Source organism: Mesoplodon densirostris, chromosome 11 (assembly GCF_025265405.1).
Source record: "Mesoplodon densirostris isolate mMesDen1 chromosome 11, mMesDen1 primary haplotype, whole genome shotgun sequence".
In the NCBI taxonomy this organism is placed as follows: Eukaryota; Metazoa; Chordata; class Mammalia; order Artiodactyla; family Ziphiidae; genus Mesoplodon; species Mesoplodon densirostris.
Window position 1 is genome coordinate 99,151,535 of NC_082671.1, and position 22,072 is coordinate 99,173,606.

Sequence of the window (22,072 nt, forward strand, 5' to 3'; positions counted from 1 at the left end):
ATTTCTTCCCTTAAAGTTTGTTCAGATGTTAAGTAATGTTGGTGCATGTTCTCTAGCTGCAGGAAAGAGAAGCGCAAGTGTCCAGCTATTCATCCTCTCTAAAAGGGAAATCAAGGCAAGTGTGTTCCTCACTTATTAACAAAAGGGAGGTATTAAGATAATTCTAGGGGGGTAAATTATACAAATTCTAAAATCATCCAAATGGTCAACAGTAGAAGCCCATCCACAGGCTGTTTCATGTGACACCTGTGGGGGTATATTTCACAGGTTCTTCATCTAGTGGGTTCTACCAGAATACAGTTTTTCTCAAAATTGGATTTTCTGCTGAGTCACGTTGATATCTTTTTGTGGCTAATATGGTCTACTGGCCAACTTGACACTTCTCAGAGAAAAATCATTTTAACCTCTTCACATGATACATAGGTACTTAAGTACACAAAATACTCTTTTTAAAAAAAAAAAGTGTTTCCCTTCCGTAGACAATCCTTTGCCCATTCTAGTGCAAAGAAAGAGTTCCACTCTTGATAAGAATAAATTAGTTCTGCCTTCTGAATCATCACAACAGCCTATCAAATCTGCCATCTATATTTTTTCAATTCTCTTTAAGTTCACAAAATATTAAAAAAAAAACAGGCATCCATCATAAAATGCTAATAGAAATTGACTGCAATTCAGCGTTTGACAAAGACCTTGAATATATAAGCTGTTTGCTACATAAATACTCAAATCATATTACTTTCCAAAGAAATGTCTTAATATTGAGTTAGGATTCTCTATCTTACCATCCATCTTTAACGGAGAAATATTTTTTAAAATCCACCCATTTAAACATTCCAACCATAATTTGAAGATATTGCAATTATGTTATCCAATATCCTTTATATAGAGGGACCCAAGCAAAAAGGCCCCCTCAAATTCAGTGCTACCCCACCCCTCTAAAAAAAGAAAGGTCACCTCTTCATCAATGCCTGTCATTTAGATTTATTAGATAACATAAAACCCATTTGTCAGGACACTAGGACACCTCTGATGCCCTTTTGTGATACTTTACTCAGATCACGTACACCTTTCTCTTCCCCTGTTTGCTTGTATTTGTCCTATTATCATTGTGCTTAATTTTTAAACCAATTAAAATGTTTCGGCAAGTAGTGAGATGAAATCTCCCACAAACTCTGGGAGCCTATCAGTAGGGAACCGAGGTGAACAGCAAAAAGCATTTGACCACAAACAAGTAAATGTGAGCTAAGCCTGAACCGGAGGGTCACAGAACAGCACTAGAGAAGTTACTTTGCCTCTTCCTCCTCTTTCCTGTCTTGTTTTTAGCATTTTATTCCCCTCCACAAAGGTCTCATTGTTGAAGGGACAGCAGAGGCCCAAAGCAGGATGGATTGTTTCTCTGCCTCTCTCTCCATCTGAGGCATAACCTACCTGGGCTGCTAAAAGAGCTCTTTTCTGTTGATTTTCATTAAACCCGTTTCTGGAAGAAAACAAAAAGAACTTGTATAGTCAAAGGCCCCTAGGCAACCTGAACAAGCCTTTCCCAAGAGAGAGCTGGTGTTTTCCTCCTGATTTCCATCACTTTATCAAAGAGGTCTTTCTTGCTTTAACATTGAAAAGGTCCCCCTCCCCCCTTTGGAGGGGTTAGATTTGGGTGGTGGCACTGTCTCATTTTACAAAATTTGGGAGTGTCCCCAGGTCTCTCCAGTCTCTGATGTAAACTGCATTTTAGGAAGGAACTTTGAGACAGAGAAATAAACAAAATAGTGTAACACTGTAGCACTAACATGCATGATAATTTCTCCACATGCCTTCATAAAACTGGTGAGATAAGTATTCGACAAGTGCAGGTTCACGTTTTTCAAACATAATACTCGATTCTCTCTCTTTCCATTCTTAAAGGGCAGGTTAACATTGATGAGCATAAGCACATCAAACTGTGGGTTATCAAAATCAAACAGTGAGTAGAATTCCGTTTTTCATTAAGCAGATCAGTTTAGTCCAAGAAATGATTTTCATTATTTACTGCTAGAAACATTTTATTCTTTTATCATTAAAAACTTCTACTCTATGTTAAGAATACAGCACATTTCTAATCAACAATGTACATTAATAATAATATGAAATAGGAAATTACTGAATATAACTTCTTTTCAAATCTTTGAAGTGAAAAATGTCCCCTTAGTATCTAGTCATTGGACACCACCAAAAACTCCTCTTGTAATTAAAATGAAAGGAAATATTTTTGTTTCATAAATAAGGAACTGAATGCCTAGTAATTTTTAATTTGTGGAAATGTTTTAAAGAACTAAATCTCATGCCCTTATTTTGTAAAATATTTAATTTATTTTTTCAAAAGCAGATACACTGACCTGCTGAGCTTTGCTCATTCCCATTAGCTTTATGTTTTAGAGGACATAAAGAACAAGAAATACTCACTTTGATGTTCTCGTCAACATGGATGAAGTACAAATATAACCTGCCAGAGATAAATATATATATAGATGAATGAAAAAAATTATCCAAATATCTTGATCACATGATCTGATTATAAAACAGATCATTTAAACCTAAGTTCTGAAACTTAGACTGAGTTTTACTATTAGTTATTTTACATTTTCTAGAGGATTTTGACCAGCAAATTCCCTGTGAGACATCAGGGTGACCAGTAATTCAGAAAGAATGGGCAGTGTACCTTGATTTATAGAGAGACATGATACAGTGGAATAAGCACTAGTCTTGAAGTCAGAGATACAAGTTTTAGTCCCAGTCCTACAACTTAGTAAATGCCAAACTTAAGCAAACACATCACAAAATAACAGTGGTAGCCAAGTTGATCTTCAAAGTCTCCTCCAGCTCTCGCTGCTCTAAGACATTTTCTCCTTGGAGTTTCAGTCACTACTAGGATTGGAAGATAGTGCCTGTGACCTCGCTGGTCTTCTACACTTCAGTAATTTCTCGCACTTCCTCTACAAGCCCCAAAATATACAGCCCTTTTCAGGGACTAAAAATTAACAACTGAATGTAAATAAATGCTTTCTGCCATAAAAATATTTTATAAAAATTAATTTATAAATATTGCTATAATATAATTGAAAATCAGTTTTTAGTCTCAAACATTAAAGTCCTTCTTAAAACATTCCTTTACCATTCTTTGGGTTGATGGCATCAAAAAAGTTTAAGTACTCAATGTCTCCTTATCTTTTATAAAATTTCAAATGTTTAAATTACACAACTGTTTAAAATCATTATTTAGAAGAGAAAAAGTTAGAATCAGAGCTTCTTCCAGTACAACTGCATATCATGATAAAATCATGATTTTAACATTTAAAAAAGAGACTCAGAAAATGAAAACTAAAAGTTCCAAATTATCTATGTTATTAAAAATTTTCCCAAAAAATGATCTGGGTGTCATTTAGTATATACCCATCCTAATGACTTCAAAACGTTTTACAGTATAAGAGGAAACAGTTTCTACAATTTACAAGGAAGACTAAAATACAATAAGGTAAAAGTTTAACATGAGTTCTTACCTTGTAATGAAAACAGCAGTATTTGAAGCAAGAATATACTCCAAGGTATCATTAAATTGAGTTTTCTCACAATGTTCATTTCAGTATAGCCTTTCTCCCTGAAATGTAACCAAATTGTTGGTCCTTAATAAGATGGCATCTTAGAAGTATGAGTACTTGTAGAGTGCTCAAATTCTTATAAATATAGCTTTGTAATAAAGTAATTCAAAAAGTAATTCCAGGATTTCTAACCACATACAGCATCTGAAGCTTTAGAACTTGCAGGCAACCCTTTGGCTGAATCTCTCATTAGCAATGCATGGCAGCTTCTTACTGAGCCGGTATTAGTTACACCCTACCCGACTCCTGCACATCATACGCCTTTTTAGCCTATATTAGCCTTTTATGACTTCTAAAGTCAGTAGCATCAACAAACAAACAAACAAAAAACCCTATTATCTCCCGATGTCATAAGAGATAAGCATTATTCCTAATTAGTGATCTATTCCATGTTTTATTCATAAAATAATTACTGTCCTTTGAAAGAAGACTGTTTTATTCATAAAATAATTACTGTCCTTTGAAATAAAACCCTATCAATCATTCCTAGAATGTCTAGATGTTTTCATAAACTTTTCTTTAAGAAGTATAAGTAAACTAAACTTATGTACATATATTTTCAACTCCAGTCCCATTACAGTGTAGTTTAAGTTGACATATTCATGTGCCCACAGATCTTTCTGTTAAACATTCTGCAATAGAAGCAGAAAATAACACAAAAAGATGATATTCTAATATTTGACTTTAAAAAGAAAATAAAGTAACTCACCTAATCCTGAAAACCTTCCTTCACACCCTGTTTTTCTAATTGGGACAAGTACCCAATTAGACAACAAAAAAGAACTTCTTAATCCAACACTAAGTGCACTCTTCTCTGGAAGCGATTGACTACCTGGATTGGCATTAGAGAACAGCTCTAATATTTCGTAATGAACTCCATAGAGATGATCTAAGCCCCATAAATGAGTGAAGGCCACGATTATATAATGGGTGCACGTTTCCTATAGCAGATCCCATCAGTTACCTGCAAAGTATCAGACTCACTTAACAGATGGGGGCACAGTGGTAAGGAATATCTAACTACACAGGAACTACCTTATGAGACAAAAACACACAGCAGTTCTTAATACCTTGTTGTACTCAGACACTTTTTGTGCAATGACTTCCTGCTCTTTTCTGTGAAAATATCCTTAACATCCTGATGTACTGCATGCCCAACATCTACTATATAAACAGTTTATTTTCTGTGTCTCAAACTCAATAATCTTTTACTCTTGCTTTACATGATTTCAATGCCTTTCCATTGCCTACACAATTGCTAATTCTATGAGCCAAGAGATGTTTGCCTATAAATTCATTTTTAAAGCAGGAAAACCACACCAACTCCCCCAAAATATAAGTAGCTATATGCCTACACACACACACACACTCGTACATGTACACTCATTCTTAAATTTTGATGGATTAAATAATTTAAGTATAATATGTGTCTAATAAATATTTATTGAAAGGTTATTGGTCATTACTCAAACTAACTAGACAATAAATTAATATAAGTCTAAACAGATAGGCCTAGTTATTTATAGTTACATTCTAATTACTGGTCTAAAAATTATGTATCTACTCAACCACAATCAAAATTAAAATAGTCTAGATACTTAAGAAGATGTGAATACAGAATAAATTTAAAAGTTAAGCTTGCTAGGGGCAGGACAGGAATAAAGACGCAGACGTAGAGAATGGACTTGAGGACATGGGGAGGGGGAAGGGTAAGCTGGGACAAAGTGAGAGAGTGGCACGGACATATATACACTACCAAATGTATAATAGATAGCTAGTGGGAAGAAGCCACATAGCACATAGCCACATAGCACAGGGAGATCAGCTCCGTGCTTTGTGACCACCTAGCGGCGTGGGATAGGGAGGGTGGGAGGGAGGGAGACGCAAGAGGGAAGAGATATGGGGATATAGGTATACGTATAGCTGGTTCACTTTGTTATACAACAGAAACTAACACAACATTGTACAGCAAGTATACCCCAATAAAGATGTTTTAAAAAAATTAAGTTTGAAATTTGTTTAGAGAGCAATAATTTTCCTCCAAAGAATTTTTTAAATTAAAGAAATTGATTTACATAAAATGCTCATTAACTCTTTCTGAAAAACATGGAAATGTACATAACAAATATACATTACTAAGTCCCCTCCTTAATTTACAACAGTTTCTCTTATCTTCATAATTTCCCATAAAAATCGACCTAAAATATGAAGATTCTATAAATCATATTTTAGGATTTTTTTTCCCCAATCTGGTAGCTGCTTGACTTAAAATTTTTCACAAGTGACATACCTATGGAAAAATACCAGATGGAAACCAAAGTTAAATTTCATGGTTCAAAAAAGAAACATTTTTATAACGCTTATAGTTATTTCTAAATACTACCAGAACTTGGTGAAAAAGGATTAGTAAACAGCAATAAAAAGCCTGTGAAAAGTACTTCTTTCTAATATAAACTTGGATATTTTACATTCTTAATTCAAATGTAATAACTCAACTTTTCATCTCAAATTTCATACAGTATCTTTAAACGTTTGATTCAAAAGCATCACAGCCATTTTCACTGGTTAAAGTTGAAAATTCCAAGGTTATATCACCTGGCATATTTATTACTGTTATTCTATTTTGAACTCTATGTATTTAAAACCTATAAATTATTTTGTCTGGTAAAGAAAATAGAAGAAATTATAATGGGAATTCTCAGGGTGACCATTCTTTTATAGCTAGAGGTTTAGCATATGCTGGCTTTCTATTCCTCCTCCCCCCAGGCTTAGAGGAGGTCGGAGATTAGTAAAGGAGAATGAACAATGGCAGAGAAAATAATACCAGAAATTCCAAGTTCTTTTTCAACTAACTACATTATGAATTCGTTACATTAAATGGTAGGCTGCATGAAAATAGGCAAAATAGACTTCCATGAATAGCTACAGTAGAATAGAGAGTTTAGATGAAAGATTAGACCCAGAACCACAAAAAAAGGAATTTATGACTGTTGTTACATGTAGTTATTACTGTCAAAATTTAGTTGACAGCTTTTATATTTCATTCTACCCTGACAAAGGAACTCTGGCAAAAAGTGAGTCAGTCACCAGCTTGTGAAGAGATATTAAGTTCATAAGAAGTCTGAGGCAACTACATAATGCATGAGATAAACAGTTCCCTTTCTGATACAAGAACACAGCACGTTTTCCCACATGGAATATGATCTTTAGAAAGTTGACACCTGACAGCCTATTGGCCTCAACACACCACATTAAAAACAACTGTCAGGAATGGGAAATTGCTGGGCTTATAGTTTATATGTCAATAATAAAGAAAGCGGTGTTTTTAATGAAGTTCATCATCTTTAAGAAAAATTAATTTCTATGGTGACTTATATAACACTCACTTTTCATTCATTGAAACCAACTCTAAAATAGATAACATTTGATTCCCATCATATCACATTCTACTAGTGAAATGCAACTATTCCTCACTTGCCTTACTAAACCTAACATATTTCAGGTTCAGTGATTTTATCTAGAATTTATGTTATCATTGAGCAGCAAACAGAATCCTGTATCTTTGACGTGATTTTAACCACTCTGAGTTTAACTGCCTTATTATAAGATAGTTTTGCAGTATTCTATTTATGCTTTCAGGAGGTGTGCTGCTTAGCACTTTCTGGAATGCTTCATATAATTTAATTTGTAAATGACATCTATCTTAGCTTTTCTGAATACAGACTGTGTGTCATAAGTGGTATCTATGTTGGTCATGGTTTCAATTTAAAGCTCACCCACAGAAGTTAATGTGCTGGGGCCTCCCTGGTGGCGCAAGTGGTTGAGAGTCCGCCTGCCGATGCAGGGGATACGGGTTCGTGCCCCGGTCTGGGAGGATCCCATATGCCGCGGAGCGGCTGGGCCCGTGAGCCATGGCCGCTGAGCCTGCGCGTCCGGAGCCTGCGCGTCCGGAGCCTGTGCTCCGCGACGGGGGAGGCCACAACAGTGAGAGGCCCGCATACCGCAAAAAAAAAAAAAAAAAAAAAAAAAAAAAAAAAAAAAGAAGTTAATGTGCTGTGTTTTATAGGTACATTCATTTTTCAAGTTGCTATGGTGCCACTGATTTGCAGTATCTTTCATCTTGAAAGAAGTAATGTTCCTACAACTAAAGTTTTGTCTTGTCAACACTTTAGCATCAAGTTCTTGATATAAAACCAATATTTCCCACAGTTCTCTTTATTTCCTAAACTACTGTAGCACTTACATACTATAGCACATTACATGTGCATTTATAATATATAGTGTAATATACAATGTACTCCACATATAACAGTATAAATTATGTTGGTTTCTCACATTTTCAATTCCATTTTATATCTTCAGTCATTTTAGATTTACTTATTTTAGAGTTGCTGAGGGATAATATTACTTGAATTTCTCAGGAGGAGGAGGCTTCTAACCCTGTTGCTTGCTGTGTTGGCTTCTCACACTTAGGGTGGATTACCGCATAGGTTTTGTAATTTTGAATTTTGGTTTCACGTCTGGTAGAACATTTTCTGTGGTAATTCTTTACTGCCAGCGTTGAAGGTATGCCTCTCCAAAAAAGAGTTTGCATGTACTTCTGCCAACTGCTCCAAGGAATTTCATGTTAATTTCTCAATTTGAGGGTTCCCAGCATACTGAGTATAAATTCAAATCCCAAACTCAAAGTGAGGGAATGCCAAATCTAGTTTCTGCTTTGTCTTTGGCCTCTGGTGATATTCCTTATTTCTATTCAACCACTTAAATAGATGAATATTTTATTTTATTCAGCGTGCCCAAGTATTTTATAGCTGACAAATTTTTAGATCATCTCATCTGTTGCACTGCCAAAAACAGAACCATCAACTATCAAAAATTATATGCTCTCATTTTCTAGGTTACTACTTTATGTATTTGCAACATACTTTCTCAACTGAATTACAAACTTGTGATATGGAGCCATCTATGATTCACAGGTAAGTACTTATTTAACTCTTCTAATAATTATATCCAAGTTATTCAAAACAAACAACTATAAATTTATAAAGAAGGCATATTAAAGCATCTCATACTTGGATCAAATTATTTAAAATATAAAAGAAAACCTGTCAGATCCCCAAGTGTCATGGTTGAGATGACTTCATATAACACCAAGATTCCAACTCAGACACCTGACAATGATTTATGACAATAGCCACTGCAAACTGCAGCCTGGAGTGTCAAACATCAGCTTATCATCTTCTACCTTTTCTAAGTTGGCAAGGTTAATACAGAAAAACTGCCTTTAGAGACGTGGCATCATTGTGGTTTTCAGCAGAGCACAAATCAGTATGAAAACATAACTCAGAAAAAACTAAGCCCTTCATTGTGATTTGAGAGTCACATGAAGGTCGGATCAACCCTAAAAAGTGTTTCCCCCTTATCTTGACATGACCTCTTCCCTGGCTTCCAGCCTGAATTAGAGTCTTACTGAGTTACATGCAAAATTGTTATCATTATCTCCCAAAAGCTGCAGTGAAAACACACTAGTTCCTTTGGAAAGTTTTTTTCAGTCTTCTCTTCTAACAAGATAAGTTTATCAGCTTTACCTTAGAATACAGAGGTGGTTCTCAAACTTTGGTGTATGCAAGAATCACCTAGGGAGTACATTAGAAGCACAGATCCCCAACCCCACCTCCATCACATCCAGTGTTTTCTGATCCATGAGTCTAAGGGGGTTAGGCATCTGTGTTGTAATAGAGAATCTAGCTTCGGGAATATTAAATACCAAACTAGTCTATTCTAGTACAAAAAAAGGAATGCAAGTGCATTACAAATATGGAGGCATTGATAGATCCCATTGGAGGAGAAAGAAGCAGAGGTCGGAAAAATTAAGTGGAGGTTGAGGGCCAGCCTCACTACCTACTAGTAGACAGTTCCTTGTTTGGGAAGATGAAGTGTATCTGTTATTTAATTTGCCTACTCTTTCCACACTTCTTATGCAGAGAAACTCCTCCCAGAGGCTTCTGCTCCATTGGCATTACATCTTTACAACTCTCACTATGATAGGTGGAATAATCGCTCCCCAAAGACAACCACATCCTAATTCCCAGAACTTGTGAATTTTGCCTTACATGGCAGAAGAGATTTATGGATGTAATTAAGTTAACAACTCCTCTAACTTAATTCCTTGTGGGCCCAATAGAACCATAGAGTCCTTATCAGTGAAAGCAGGAGTCAGAAGGATTGGAGTGGAAGAGAGAGTCAAAGATGAAGGAAGCAGCCACCAGCCAAGGATTTCAGGGAGCTTCTAGAAGCAGGCAATGGAATGGATTCTCTCCTAAAGCCTCCAGAAGGAATGCAGTTCTGCCAACATCTTGATTCTAGCCCAGTGAAGCTGATTTCAGATTTCTGATCTCCAGAACCATAAAATAATAAATTTTTGTTTTAAGCCATTAAGTTTGTGGTAATTTGTTACAGCAGCAATAGGAAGTAAGGCACTTACATTCTCTGGCCACTAGGGATAGGCACTTGACGCTAAACGAAATAATATATGGTGGTTCTAGCAATGGATCCAATTCTCTTTCTCAGGCATTGAAACATAAATCATAGAGATGAAAGTCACATGTAGTCATAAGTCTGTGGGCCCTGAGGCTTTGTGGTCACACAGAATTAGAGATGGCAGCTATTTTCCAATTATGTACATGTTGTTAAATAAGAAAGAAAGCTATTATGCAAGAAGAAATAGGAGAATGGAACAGATGTTCAGAAAGAAGCAAAGAAACAAGTGATGGAGAAGATGTTTCACCACATTTTGGTTTCTATGACTACATCTATCCAATCACTTCCTTTTTACTTGAGTTAACTTGGTTAGGATTTTATTCCTTGACATGCAGTGATCCATGACTGAGACAGAGGAATTGAGAAAAAGGAGGATGACTGACTGTGATAGTTGATTTTATGTGTTAACTTGACAGGAGTACAGGGTGCCCAGATATTTGGTTAAACAGTATTTTGAATGTGTCTGTGAAGGCGTTTCTGGATGAGATTAACATGTGACCCGGTAGACTGAACAAAGTAGATTGCCCTCCGCAGTGTGGGTGGGCCTCCTCCAAGCCACTGGAGGACTGCATGGAACAAAAAGGCAAGTAAGCAAGGATTCGCTGTCTCTGCCTTACTGTCTTTGAGCTGGGACATTGGTCTTCTGCCTTCAGACTCAGACTTGGACAAGAACTATACCATCAGCTCTCCTGGGTCTCTAGCTTGCCAACTACTTATCTTGGGACAATGACCTTCTAGTAAGAGATACCATAAACTAGATGGGGTTTACTATTCCAAGATTCCCAAATCATCTGTTTAGACACAGGAAAAAACTGGAAAACTAGGATTTATATATACCCAAAGATGTTACATTTTCCCAGAAAAATCTTCTTGAAAGGTATAGAGGGGAGATGAAAGTTGTGAGTGAGAACCCCAAGAGAAACAGAAATGAGGCACTGTGAAATAGTCTCTTTATCACCAAGCACTGTGTTGAATACAGCTACTCTTCTGCTACCCGAGAGTCAGATCCAGGAGAACCTCTAGGTGAGACTTCTCTTACAGTACTCCATTGGTGGGAGTTGGGGCAACTTCAGTGACACAGGGAAGTTGTGACAAGACTGGGGGTTTGGGAGACATTTTTCAGCACTGAGTGGCTTGGAGATGAAGGCTTTCATCTGAGAATTATGTGGTAGTATGCAGACAACAGGCAGGAACACACTTGGATAGATGATTGTTTCCAGTTGTTCATTCATATTCTCCTTGTTATAGAATTACGTCTTCCCTTTTCTGTGTGCTTTTGCAATACCTCCCATTGGAGTAGTAGAAGTATACTTCACTTCCCCATTGATGTTTGAATTGGTCACATGGCTCTTTTGGCCAATGTAATGTTAACAGACACAACTCCAGCAGGGGTTTACACGTGTTTCAGTTTTGGATTGTTCTCTTGCACTTCTGCTATCCCTCAGAAGAATAATACGTCCTGGATTGCCACTAGTCCAAGGAGAATGAGGAAACATGTGGAAAAGATTGCAGCGTAAAATAGCCTCAGAGTTGATGCACATGGTCCAGAAAAATAAATGTGTAGTATGCCATTAAGGTTTGGGGTTGTTAGTTATATGCAACAATATTGTAGCATCAACTTTCCTTATTTAGAAGAATTAGTAAGGTCAGTGCTTCGGTAGAGCAGTTAGAGGTGGTGATATGGGCCTTCCCTGGCTGGCACTTGGGAGGGCTTTCTCTTCAGAGTGGTCTTCACTAGGTCTGGAAGAAAGCATCTAGATCTACTTTTTTTCACAGGTTATGCCTAAGAACTACCACTTCTGGTAAAACAGATAGGAAAATACACAGGATTAGACACAGGGGACTTAATATCCACTCTTTTCTAGTAAAGCAAAGCTAGTTCTTGAACTTCTTTTGCTTTGGCCGCACCACATGGCTTATGCGATCTTAGTTCCCTGACCAGGGATTGAACCTGGGCCCTCAGCAATGAGAGCGCAGAGTCCTAGCCACTGGATGGCCAGGGAATTCCCCGAGCTAATTCTTGCTCATCTTCTATATTAAATTTAAACATCACCCCTGCTGTGTAGCCCTTCTCCAATAACAAGGTGCTCAGTCCTTTGTGTGATGCATCATCCATACCACTGTCATTGCTCTCAGAACAATGTATTATATATTTACTGGTCTGTCTCACCTACTGTGGGTTTTTGAAGGCATGGAACACATTTTAATCACTTCCTTTCCTCACTGTCTCAAAAATATTTGTTAATTGAATAAATTAATATATGCCGCTGCTATAAGACTCTTGGGGAAGTAGAGTTTTCAAAGCCTCTTTTTTTTGGTATTTGAATGCATGGCCTCATCCAGTGGACCAGGTTAACTCCTCCATGTGAATGAATCCAAGCACTGCTCTCCACAGGCTAATAAATATGAGTTGGTAAAGTTAGTAAGCCAAGGGCTCAAGGAGACATGGATGAGGGCCATCAGTCATTGACAAACATCTGTTCCTTTGTATCCTGAATTCAGATTGAATTACAATAGTTTTGAGGATGAGGAAGAAGGAAGACTACACAAAGCAGTGGATAAATCATAGGACTTACCTTCAGAGAGACGGGCAGAACATTAAATATCTCCTCCCTACCTTTCCTTGATTCCCAACAGTCACATTTACGTGTGGAAACACAAAACTAAAGCAGAGGACTAGTGGCATCTCAGGAAATTGCACTTCTGCTCTCAACCACTATGTGGCACTTGCTACTTAACTAATTTATATTGTAATGTGTCTTTTATGAGTATATCTGTCACTTCGCCTAGATTAATAGGTGATTGAGAGCTGTGATCCTGAGTTAAACATCTATGTATGTCCCCACGGGCCCTCACGCAGTGTTTGGTGTAAACTAATTCTTAATAAACATTGTTAGTGGTGATGGTACTGATGATGATCATCTCCCTTTCCTGATACGTGGGCTTGGTGGGCAGGATTGGAGGGCAGGGTGGAGTGAGGTGGGAAATAAAGCTAGAAGGAGGTGAAGTCCAGACCATGGAAAGCCTTATGTTCCATGCTAAATATAATGGACTTGGAGGCATTCCGGAGGCAACTGTGATCCATTAGAAGTTCCAGTGGCATTTTTTTAAAAGGTCTCTGATAGGGCTTCCCTGGTGGCGCAGTGGTTGAGAGTCCGCCTGCTGATGCAGGGGACGCGGGTTTGTGCCCTGGTCCGGGAAGATCCCACATGCCGCAGAGCGGCTCGGCCCGTGAGCCATGGCCGCTGACCCTGCGCATCCGGAGCCTGTGCTCCGCAATGGGAGAGGCCACAGCAGTGAGAGGCCCGTGTATCGCAAAAAAAAAAAAAAAAAAAAAAGGTCTCTGATAGCAAACTGCTACACGAAGCTGAATTCAACATTTCAGAAGCTAACACCTGGCTTACTTTTTGGTTTGAGTTCGATTGCTTTGATCTTCACAGAAATATCTCAAAAAGAACTCTCCTTTTCCTACAGATGAGGGGACAGAGGAGGCAGGGGGGAAAATGGAGAAAATAAAAATTGTAACTGTTTATTGGTATAAGTTCTAGGACATTTACTATGGGTAAAACACTATGTTAGGTAGTATGATGATAAAACATGTGAAGATAAAACATTCAAATCATCTCAAACTAACTGAATAGGCACTATAATTATAGGCAAAATAATCGAGAAATGAATATGATAGCCTCTTTCCTCAGTGAGGTAAACAACATTAAAATAATTATGAAGTTAATTATTTAATTTCAATTGTGATATGTGCCCTTAAAGAAAGTACAAGATGCCTTGAGAGAGTCTTGCAGGAAAGGGGAGGGTCAGAAGGGACTTCCAAGAGAAGGTTACATTTAAACTGAGAACTGGAGTTAACCAGAGAGAACCAAGGTTTTACCAGACAGAGAAAACAGCTTATGTAGATGCCTTAAGAAGGAGAGAGCACTGTAGGTTTGAAGAAATAAAAGCTGGTGCAGCTGGAGCAGAGTGAGCCGGGAGAGAACAGTGCCAAGGCTGGGATGTGGGAACAGCAAAGGAAGGTCATTCAATTGCTTTGGGCCATTTTAAGAATTTTGGACTTTACCCTCAGAAGAATAGAAACTAGTGGAGAGTTTGAAGCAAAGGAGTAACATAAACAGGATTTTATATGTGTGTGTGTGTGTGTGTGTGTGTGTATACATACACATATGCATGTATGTATACACACACACATACATACACTGTATGTATACAGGCATGTATAGTAATATATGCACATATACACACATGCATATGATAAATTTTTATTTTTTTATCATTATCCTCATTTTATTTTACTTAAAAAAATTTTTTTAAACATCTTTATTGGAGCATAATTGCTTTACAATGGTGTGTTAGTTTCTGCTTTATAACAAAGTGAATCACCTATACGTATACCTATATCCCCATATCCCCTCCCTCTTGCATCTCCCTCCCACCCTCCCTATCCCATCCCTCTAGGTGGTCACAAAGCACTGAGCTGATCTCCCTGTGCTATGCGGCTGCTTCCCACTAGCTATCTATTTTACATTTGGTAGTGTATATATGTCCATGCCACTCTCTCACTTTGTCCCAGCTTACCCTTCCCCCTCCCCATGTCCTCAAGTCCATTCTCTACGTCTGCATCTTTATTCCTGTCCTGCCCCTAGGTTCTTCAGAACCTTTTTTTTTTTTTTTTTTTTTAGATTCCATATATATGTGTTAGCATACGGTATCTGTTTTTCTCTTTCTGACTTACTTCACTCTATATGACAGACTCTAGGTCCATCCACCTCATTACAAATAACTCAATTTCCTTTCTTTTTATGGCTGAGTAATATTCCATTGTATATATGTGCCACATCTTCTTTATCTATTCATCTGTCGATGGACACTTAGGTTGCTTCCATGTCCTGGCTATTTATTGTAAATAGTGCTGCAATGAACATTGTTGTACATGACTCTTTTTGAATTATGGTTTTCTCAGGGTATATGCCCAGTAGTGGGATTGCTGGGTCGTATGGTAGTCCTATTTGTAGTTTTTTAAGGAACCTCCATACTGTTCTCCATAGTGGCTGTATCAATTTACATTCCCACCAGTGGTGCAAGAGGGTTGCCTTTTCTCCACACCCTCTCCAGCATTTATTGTTTCTAGATTTTTTGATGATGGCCATTCTGACTGGTGTGAGGTGATACTTCATTGTAGTTTTGATTTGCATTTCTCTAATGATTAGTGATGTTGAGCATTCTTTCATGTGTTTGTTGGCAATCTGTATGTCTTCTTTGGAGAAATGTCTATTTAGGTCTTCTGCCCATTTTTGGATTGGGTTGTTTGTTTCTTTGATATTGAGCTGCATGAGCTGCTTGTATATTTCGGAGATTAATCCTATGTCAGTTGCTTCGTTTGCAAATTCGAAGAGAAAGAACAGGTCTTGAACAGTAGGAGAGCCTTCTATCGTGGAGCGTATAACCCAGAGGGTGATCAAAGTTACATGTATGTAATGGGGATAATTAATATGTTTTTTCTCTTCTGCAATTTTATATGTATGATCTTCTCCAAGTTAGAAGGAGGCATACATCTGCATTGAGGATTTCATATTATTCAGAGGAAAAAAGGAAAATATAATATTCAGCTTCAAACCTACAAAATAGGATATTGTGCCTACAAAAAGATAATACATTTAAAAGTCAAGCTTTTCCAATGATCTTTCCAAAATCTCCAAAGAAGGAGATTTGCTATACGACTTCTCTCCCCCTCATATATTAAGAGGCAGGACTTAGGAATTAGGTCTTAGAGTTTTCTATGGAGTTCTCAGTGAGGTAAGAGGAAGAAGGAGTTAAAGGTCATCACACACAGCCAGAAAGACTGTGGGGAGGAGAAAGAATCAAAGGTAGGAAAGAAGGTGGCTCCACAAAGGCCATGTGGAAGGTAGAAGCAAAGTATGGATTAAGCAAAGGGAGGACCTGAGTGCAGCTCTCCTGGCAGCCCTCAGATGCCACTTGACCGATGAGACCATGCTTCCACAGGAATGCCATGGAAGGTTGTTGAGAGCCTGACTTCAGAGCTCACCAGAGGGCAGCTATCTGAAGAAAGAAGCACCTCAAACACAGAAGTCTGGTGGTTGGATGCATGGCCAAGGATTCACAGACTTCAAAGCGTTCCACAAAGCCAGTGAGAGCTGAAGTAGAGTCCCAAATCATCAGAAAATAACCAGAAGAACAAAGCAAGAGTTACAGCAGCTTCCATCAGCAGTTGCACACATCAGCAAAACACAAGGGATACGAACAACTGCAAAGCAAAGGTCACCAACCCACCGAGAAGTCCAGACCAGCCACTCCCAGCGGAGACCAGCACTAGTTCAGAGAACACTGTACAGACCTCAGAGCCAGTGTTCAAAAGACTGTCAAGGACAGTGACACCTCCACACGCAGATGCCAGTCAGGGAAGGGGCTGGAACTGTGAAGGACATTTACCGAAGCCAACCAAATAGAGCTGTGGATGGTGATCATGCTAAGGTCAGCTACAGAAAAAAATAAGGAATCTAATTTTTCATTGCACATCTGCGTGTGGTGTTCATAAATCTGAGGCCCCACCACATTTATAAATAACAATATTATTACATCGACAATGACAGATGCCATGTGAGGTGTGAAGCTGAAAGGACATAGCGTTTTAGAAGGCACAGCTGAGACACAGGTTAACCTTGCCTGAGACAATCTCAATTACTATAACCTGTGAAAGACCAGAGGGGAGAGAATAAACAATAGGTACAGAGAGAGGGGCTGCAGCCCAGTGCTCACAGACACATCAAGGCCTGCGCTCACTGTCTCATCCACACACATTCCCCTGCACACCAAACCCCAGGGGCGACTACAGAGCCCACCTCCAGATCCCACCTGCTTGTCGGTGAAGAAAGAGCCAGACTGAGCTCCCAATATCTAAGACACTGGAACCAAACCTTCAAGAATGATTTTTTGGGCTTCCTTGGTGGCACAGTGGTTGAGAGTCCGCCTGCCAATGCAGGAGACATGGGTTCATGCCCCGGTCCGGGAGGATCCCACATGCCGCGGAGCAGCTGGGCCCGTGAGCCATGGCCGCTGGCCATGCGCGTCTGGAGCCTGTGCTCCGCAGCCAGAGAGGCCACAGCAGTGAGAGGCCCGAGTACCGCAAAAAAGAAAAAAAAAAAGAATGACTTTTTGTGCACTCAGCCAGCCTGGACAGAGGCAGGCATGAACAGGCATGAAAATGGTGTGAGACGGCACAATTCTTAAGAAAATCTCCCCTTTTTGTTATATCCAGAGATGTGCTGGTAAATGTTTAACAACCAGCTCAGGGGAAAGGGGAGTGCCCAGATTTAGAGTGTTTGCAAATTTCCATGGTGTAAATATTTCCACCACGGCCAATTCTGAGCTACAAATGTGATTCCAACTGACTCATTAAATTCTGCAAATTTAATAATAGGCTTTCATGAGCCAGTACGAGCTGGCTCCAGCCCCACTACACGGCAACCCAGTTATAGCCACAGTAGGGCACCAACTACATCAAAATCTTATATGAGTGGACCCCACAGTCTGGTGAGGTTTTACCTGCACTTCTACCTGATTAACACACATTGTGACCTTCAAAAGAATGTTACATTAAAAAGACAAATTTTAGGTTGAATTAAATCATATAAATTTCAATCTACTAACCAGTCTTTCTCTTTTCTTTTTATTTAATAAGGTAGCTCATATCTAGGAAATTGATTTCCCTTTAATATGAGTTTACATTTCATAAGGTAATTTTTCTTCAATTGTGCTATGAATATGCCATTAACAAGGCACTTGTAGCAAGCCCAGGAAAGCCCTCTGCTGGCTTGTTTTTGAAAGCCAACGTGCCTGCTCTCAGGCTTTGGAGCATTCTTTTCCCCTGCTTTGCAAGCTGAGCCAAAATGCAAATTTTGCCTTAAAATGTCATTAAGATAAGAATGGTCTAACTGTTTCTAGTAGATTTCATTGTTAAAACACGAGACCTGTCAGCTTATAAATCATATCCTACTGCATTATTCCAAAGATTAGTTATAATAGCCTAAGAAACTTTTATAAACATCAAACTCCTTTTTAAAAATTATATTTTGAGATACCGTGGGTGGGAGTGAGTGATTACTTGCTGGGTATATTAAAAGAAATTACATTAAAAAGAAAAAGGAGGTTTTTGTACACATTTTCTACATGGCAGGGTTAAGCCAAATGCTTTTGAGAAAGAATCTGAATGAGCAAAGAAATTTCAACAGTCATAGTATTTCATTGTTATTTTAGTCTGACTCACATAACTCTACAGCTTATTGTTTGTACTACTTTACCAGTTTGGATAATTTTTTCCTCATTTCTAATAGGAAAAGAAGCAACAGTTTATTCATTTTATATAATTTTTAGATTTAGGAAAAAATCTGAGCAAAATAAATCACTATTACTTTTATCATCAGAAAAGATTGTAAATGCTATCTTAAATATAATTTTAGAGTGTTCTCTAGCATAATATTATATAATGGAAAACTTTTCTTATTGAGGCAACAAATGTTTATTACAATAGTGTTGTCAGATTAATCTGACTAGAATTCAAAATTTGGAATTGTTCAAAAGATCTAGAACATAGTATTCTGATTATATTTCTGGTCAGGGCAATTAGAAGAGTGTTTTTATTTTTCCTGTATGAATCAGTCTTAAATTACTCTTGGTGACCTAAGGCAGCTCTGCTGGGTGATTTAAATTTGTAATAAGAAGGTCTTGCTTCATTGCTGGGCGGATGGTAGTTGCTGGAATCACAAGGTTCTTTAGTTGCAAGTATCAGAAGGTAACTCTGGCCAACCTAAGCAAAAGGGAAATTATCAGGTTACTGGAGATCTCATAGAACTAATAGGAAGGTTGAAGAATCATGCTTGGATTTTGCAATGAATACATATACCAAAACATTACGTCGTACACCTTAAACTTACACAATACTATAAGTCAATTATATCTCAGTAAAGCTGGGGGGAAAAAAGAATCATGTTTAGTAAAATGAATATTAGGTTATAAGATTACCTAAGATAAATGAATTCCAACTCTTTCCTATCTTCTTACAAAAACTCTGCTCAAGATTTGAAGTCCCTCGAAAACTAATTGGGTCACATACCTAACCCTTGGCTATACAGAAGGAATTTCATGGGACACGTCAGCTTCCACTGCAAGATTTCATACACTTTGGGGAATATAATTCCCAAAAGAAAATCAGTGTTTTTAGGAAAAGGGACTGGATGTTAGACACCTAAAACCACAAAGCTTCACCATACTACTTAGTCAATTTTGTCTGTGACATCACTAACTGCATCACCATAAAAGAAAGACATCTACTTCTCTGATTCTCTTTTTCTTCTTTTGTAAAATCAGAAGAATGCATTAGATGACTTCAAACTTCCTTTCTGTATTTCACATTCATGATTACTTCTTCGGTAGACACTGAAGCTACCTTTGGAGAATGCTTCCATCTAGCAAAGGGACTTTTCCTAGCCCTTGTGGCTCTTAGCCTCCACCATCCCTCCCTCTCACTTATACTCAAGTCTTTAGAGAACATCTGCAGCTTTTCTGGCTCTTGCACATGCCACAGCAAGTCTCCAGGACCCAGTGAATCTCACTTGGAGAATTAAAAATCAAACACATTGGGCTTCCCTGGTGGTGCAGTGGTTGAGAGTCTGCCTGCCAATGCAGGGGACACGGGTTCATGCCCTGGTCCAGGAAGATCCCACATGCCGCGGAGCGGCTGGACCCGTGAGCATGGCCGCTGAGCCTGCACGTCCGGAGCCTGTGCTCCGCAACGGGAGAGGCCACAACAGTGAGAGGCCCGCGTACCACAAAAAAATAATAATAATAAAATAAAAATCAATAAAATAAAAATCAAACACATTTTACTCCAGCACATGCAAGGATAAGTTTTCTGAAATATAACATTTCCTTCATCAAATAGTAGATGTTCCAGGTAATACATGCCAAAGTTAAGAATAGGTTCTTTATTTTCTGTTTAAAATGAAGTTCTGAAGTTCCTTTCACAAAAGTAAGACTTAACAAAGAAAAGTCCTGGTGCTCCATCTAGAGGACATTTTGTATTTTCCAGATAAGGGGGTTAGGGGGTCCATTACAGATATCCAATTCTCTCAACCTCTCTGTGATAACTCTACCAATAATTTTCTAAAGCTCAACAGATATGTTTTTTTTTTTGCGGTATGCGGGCCTCTCACTGTTGTGGCCTCTCCCGTTGCGGAGCACAGGCTCCGGATGCGCAGGCCCAGCGGCCATGGCTCACGGGCCCAGCCGCTCCGCGGCATATGGGATCCTCCCAGACCGGGGCACGAACCCGTATCCCCTGCATCGGCAGGCGGACTCTCAACCACTGCGCCACCAGGGAGGCCCTCAACAGATATGTTTTAAAAAACATTTGAATAAGCCCATACTATGTAACAGTGAAGAGGACATTTTCTCCAATTTCAACTGATTGTCTAAGTAGTAACTTTCTTTTTATTCACGAAATATTTGGATACATACTATGGACTCACTGTGCTTACTTTTAGGAGTTTCATGGTTAAAAAATTTTTAATGTAATTTCTAACAACCACTTACTAGGTTTTAATTATTTTCATCAATTATCAGAAGCTTTTAATTTGACAGCTATTTCCCCTCATTTAAAATGTAATAATACTTTGGACAAAATTATACATGTCCGTTTTCACTTAGAATTACACAGCATTTTCCTTCAAAAAGACCTGTCTGTTAAGAGAACATGCTATTTTTATTTTTAGTGACAAGAGTTTCAGTCGGATAATGCTTCACAGAATCTTGGAGAAACTTCCTCTTTATGTAAAATCCAGGACCTTATTTTAGAGAAAGCAACATTTCCTGCATGGAAATTCACTTTTAACCTAATGGAGAACCACATAGCCTCTATTTTCCCATAAAATTCTGTGAGAAAGTAAGGTCTTATGGTGAAGCAAGGAAGGAGGGACTAGGAATAAGGATCTGAGAGAGAATTCTGGTTGGCGGGGGGAGGTGACTGGCTGATCTTGGACTGAGTCCATCTCAGTCAGGGCAATGCAGCAACCATGACTGGACAAGCAGGCTGGGGCCCTCACATTACGGCACTAGTTCTGATGGAGGTAAGAAGCCAGCCGCATAGCAAGTTCTGTGAGAATGGAGACAGTCGCCAAGCAGAAAGTTCTGCTCTGGGCTCTGACTTGTCATACTAGTTTCATCAAAAAGTTTACCATATGTGCTGAGGGTATCTAAGAGAGACAAAATAATGTATCAGAACTTCCAAGATACACAGGCCAGGGAAATAGATTTTTCCCATAGAAGGAAAGAGCAAAGGGGGGCAGGGGGTGGCGAGGGTCCATCTTGATGTCTCTTACACAAATAATTTGCTATATAGTCTTGAGTATAAACTGGTTCTTCTAAGGGATGATTAAAGTAATAATTTGCACACAGAGATGAATTTCTTGAAAGCAAATCTGTATAAAATTTCATTTTAGAATTTCTTCATTGAAATGTAAATAGTGTTTAAGTGCACCAGAGTATTTAAAGCTGGTGTAGCAGTCCGTCTGTCCTCTCTCCCCCTGTGAACAGAGATCAAGATAATTTGCTCAAGGTCACAGAGCTAGTGAGTAGTGAAGCTGGCACCAGAACTCACTCTCACTAGCTGGCCCTGAGCATTACTCTTTTACGTCACTTTGTTACAATAGAATCATTATAAACTATTTTAACACCAGAGCCTTTAAAGAACCAATTGTCAAAAAAAATTTTAATGTCCCATCTAAGTAAGTGGTTAACTGTTTGGATGTGGCATTCTTATTTTGAAAGAGAAATAACAAACAGAACAAAACTTTATAAGTCGATACCATATTTGGTTCTCT

At 38.4% G+C, this 22,072-nt stretch overlaps 1 protein-coding gene across 1 annotated transcript in view; it reads right to left on the reverse strand.

The window, feature by feature from the left end:
- OTOGL (otogelin like) overlaps positions 1–3,609 on the reverse strand; it is a 153,278-nt gene extending 149,669 nt beyond the window's left edge. Inside the window, exons 1-3 of the mRNA XM_060114241.1 lie at positions 3,531–3,609; positions 2,437–2,476; positions 1,429–1,477 (exon numbers count right to left, since the gene is read on the reverse strand). Of these exons, the coding sequence (XP_059970224.1) occupies positions 1,429–1,477; positions 2,437–2,476; positions 3,531–3,609 (168 nt within the window). The remainder of the gene's footprint in view (positions 1–1,428; positions 1,478–2,436; positions 2,477–3,530) is intronic.
- Between the last annotated feature and the right edge of the window lie 18,463 nt (positions 3,610–22,072).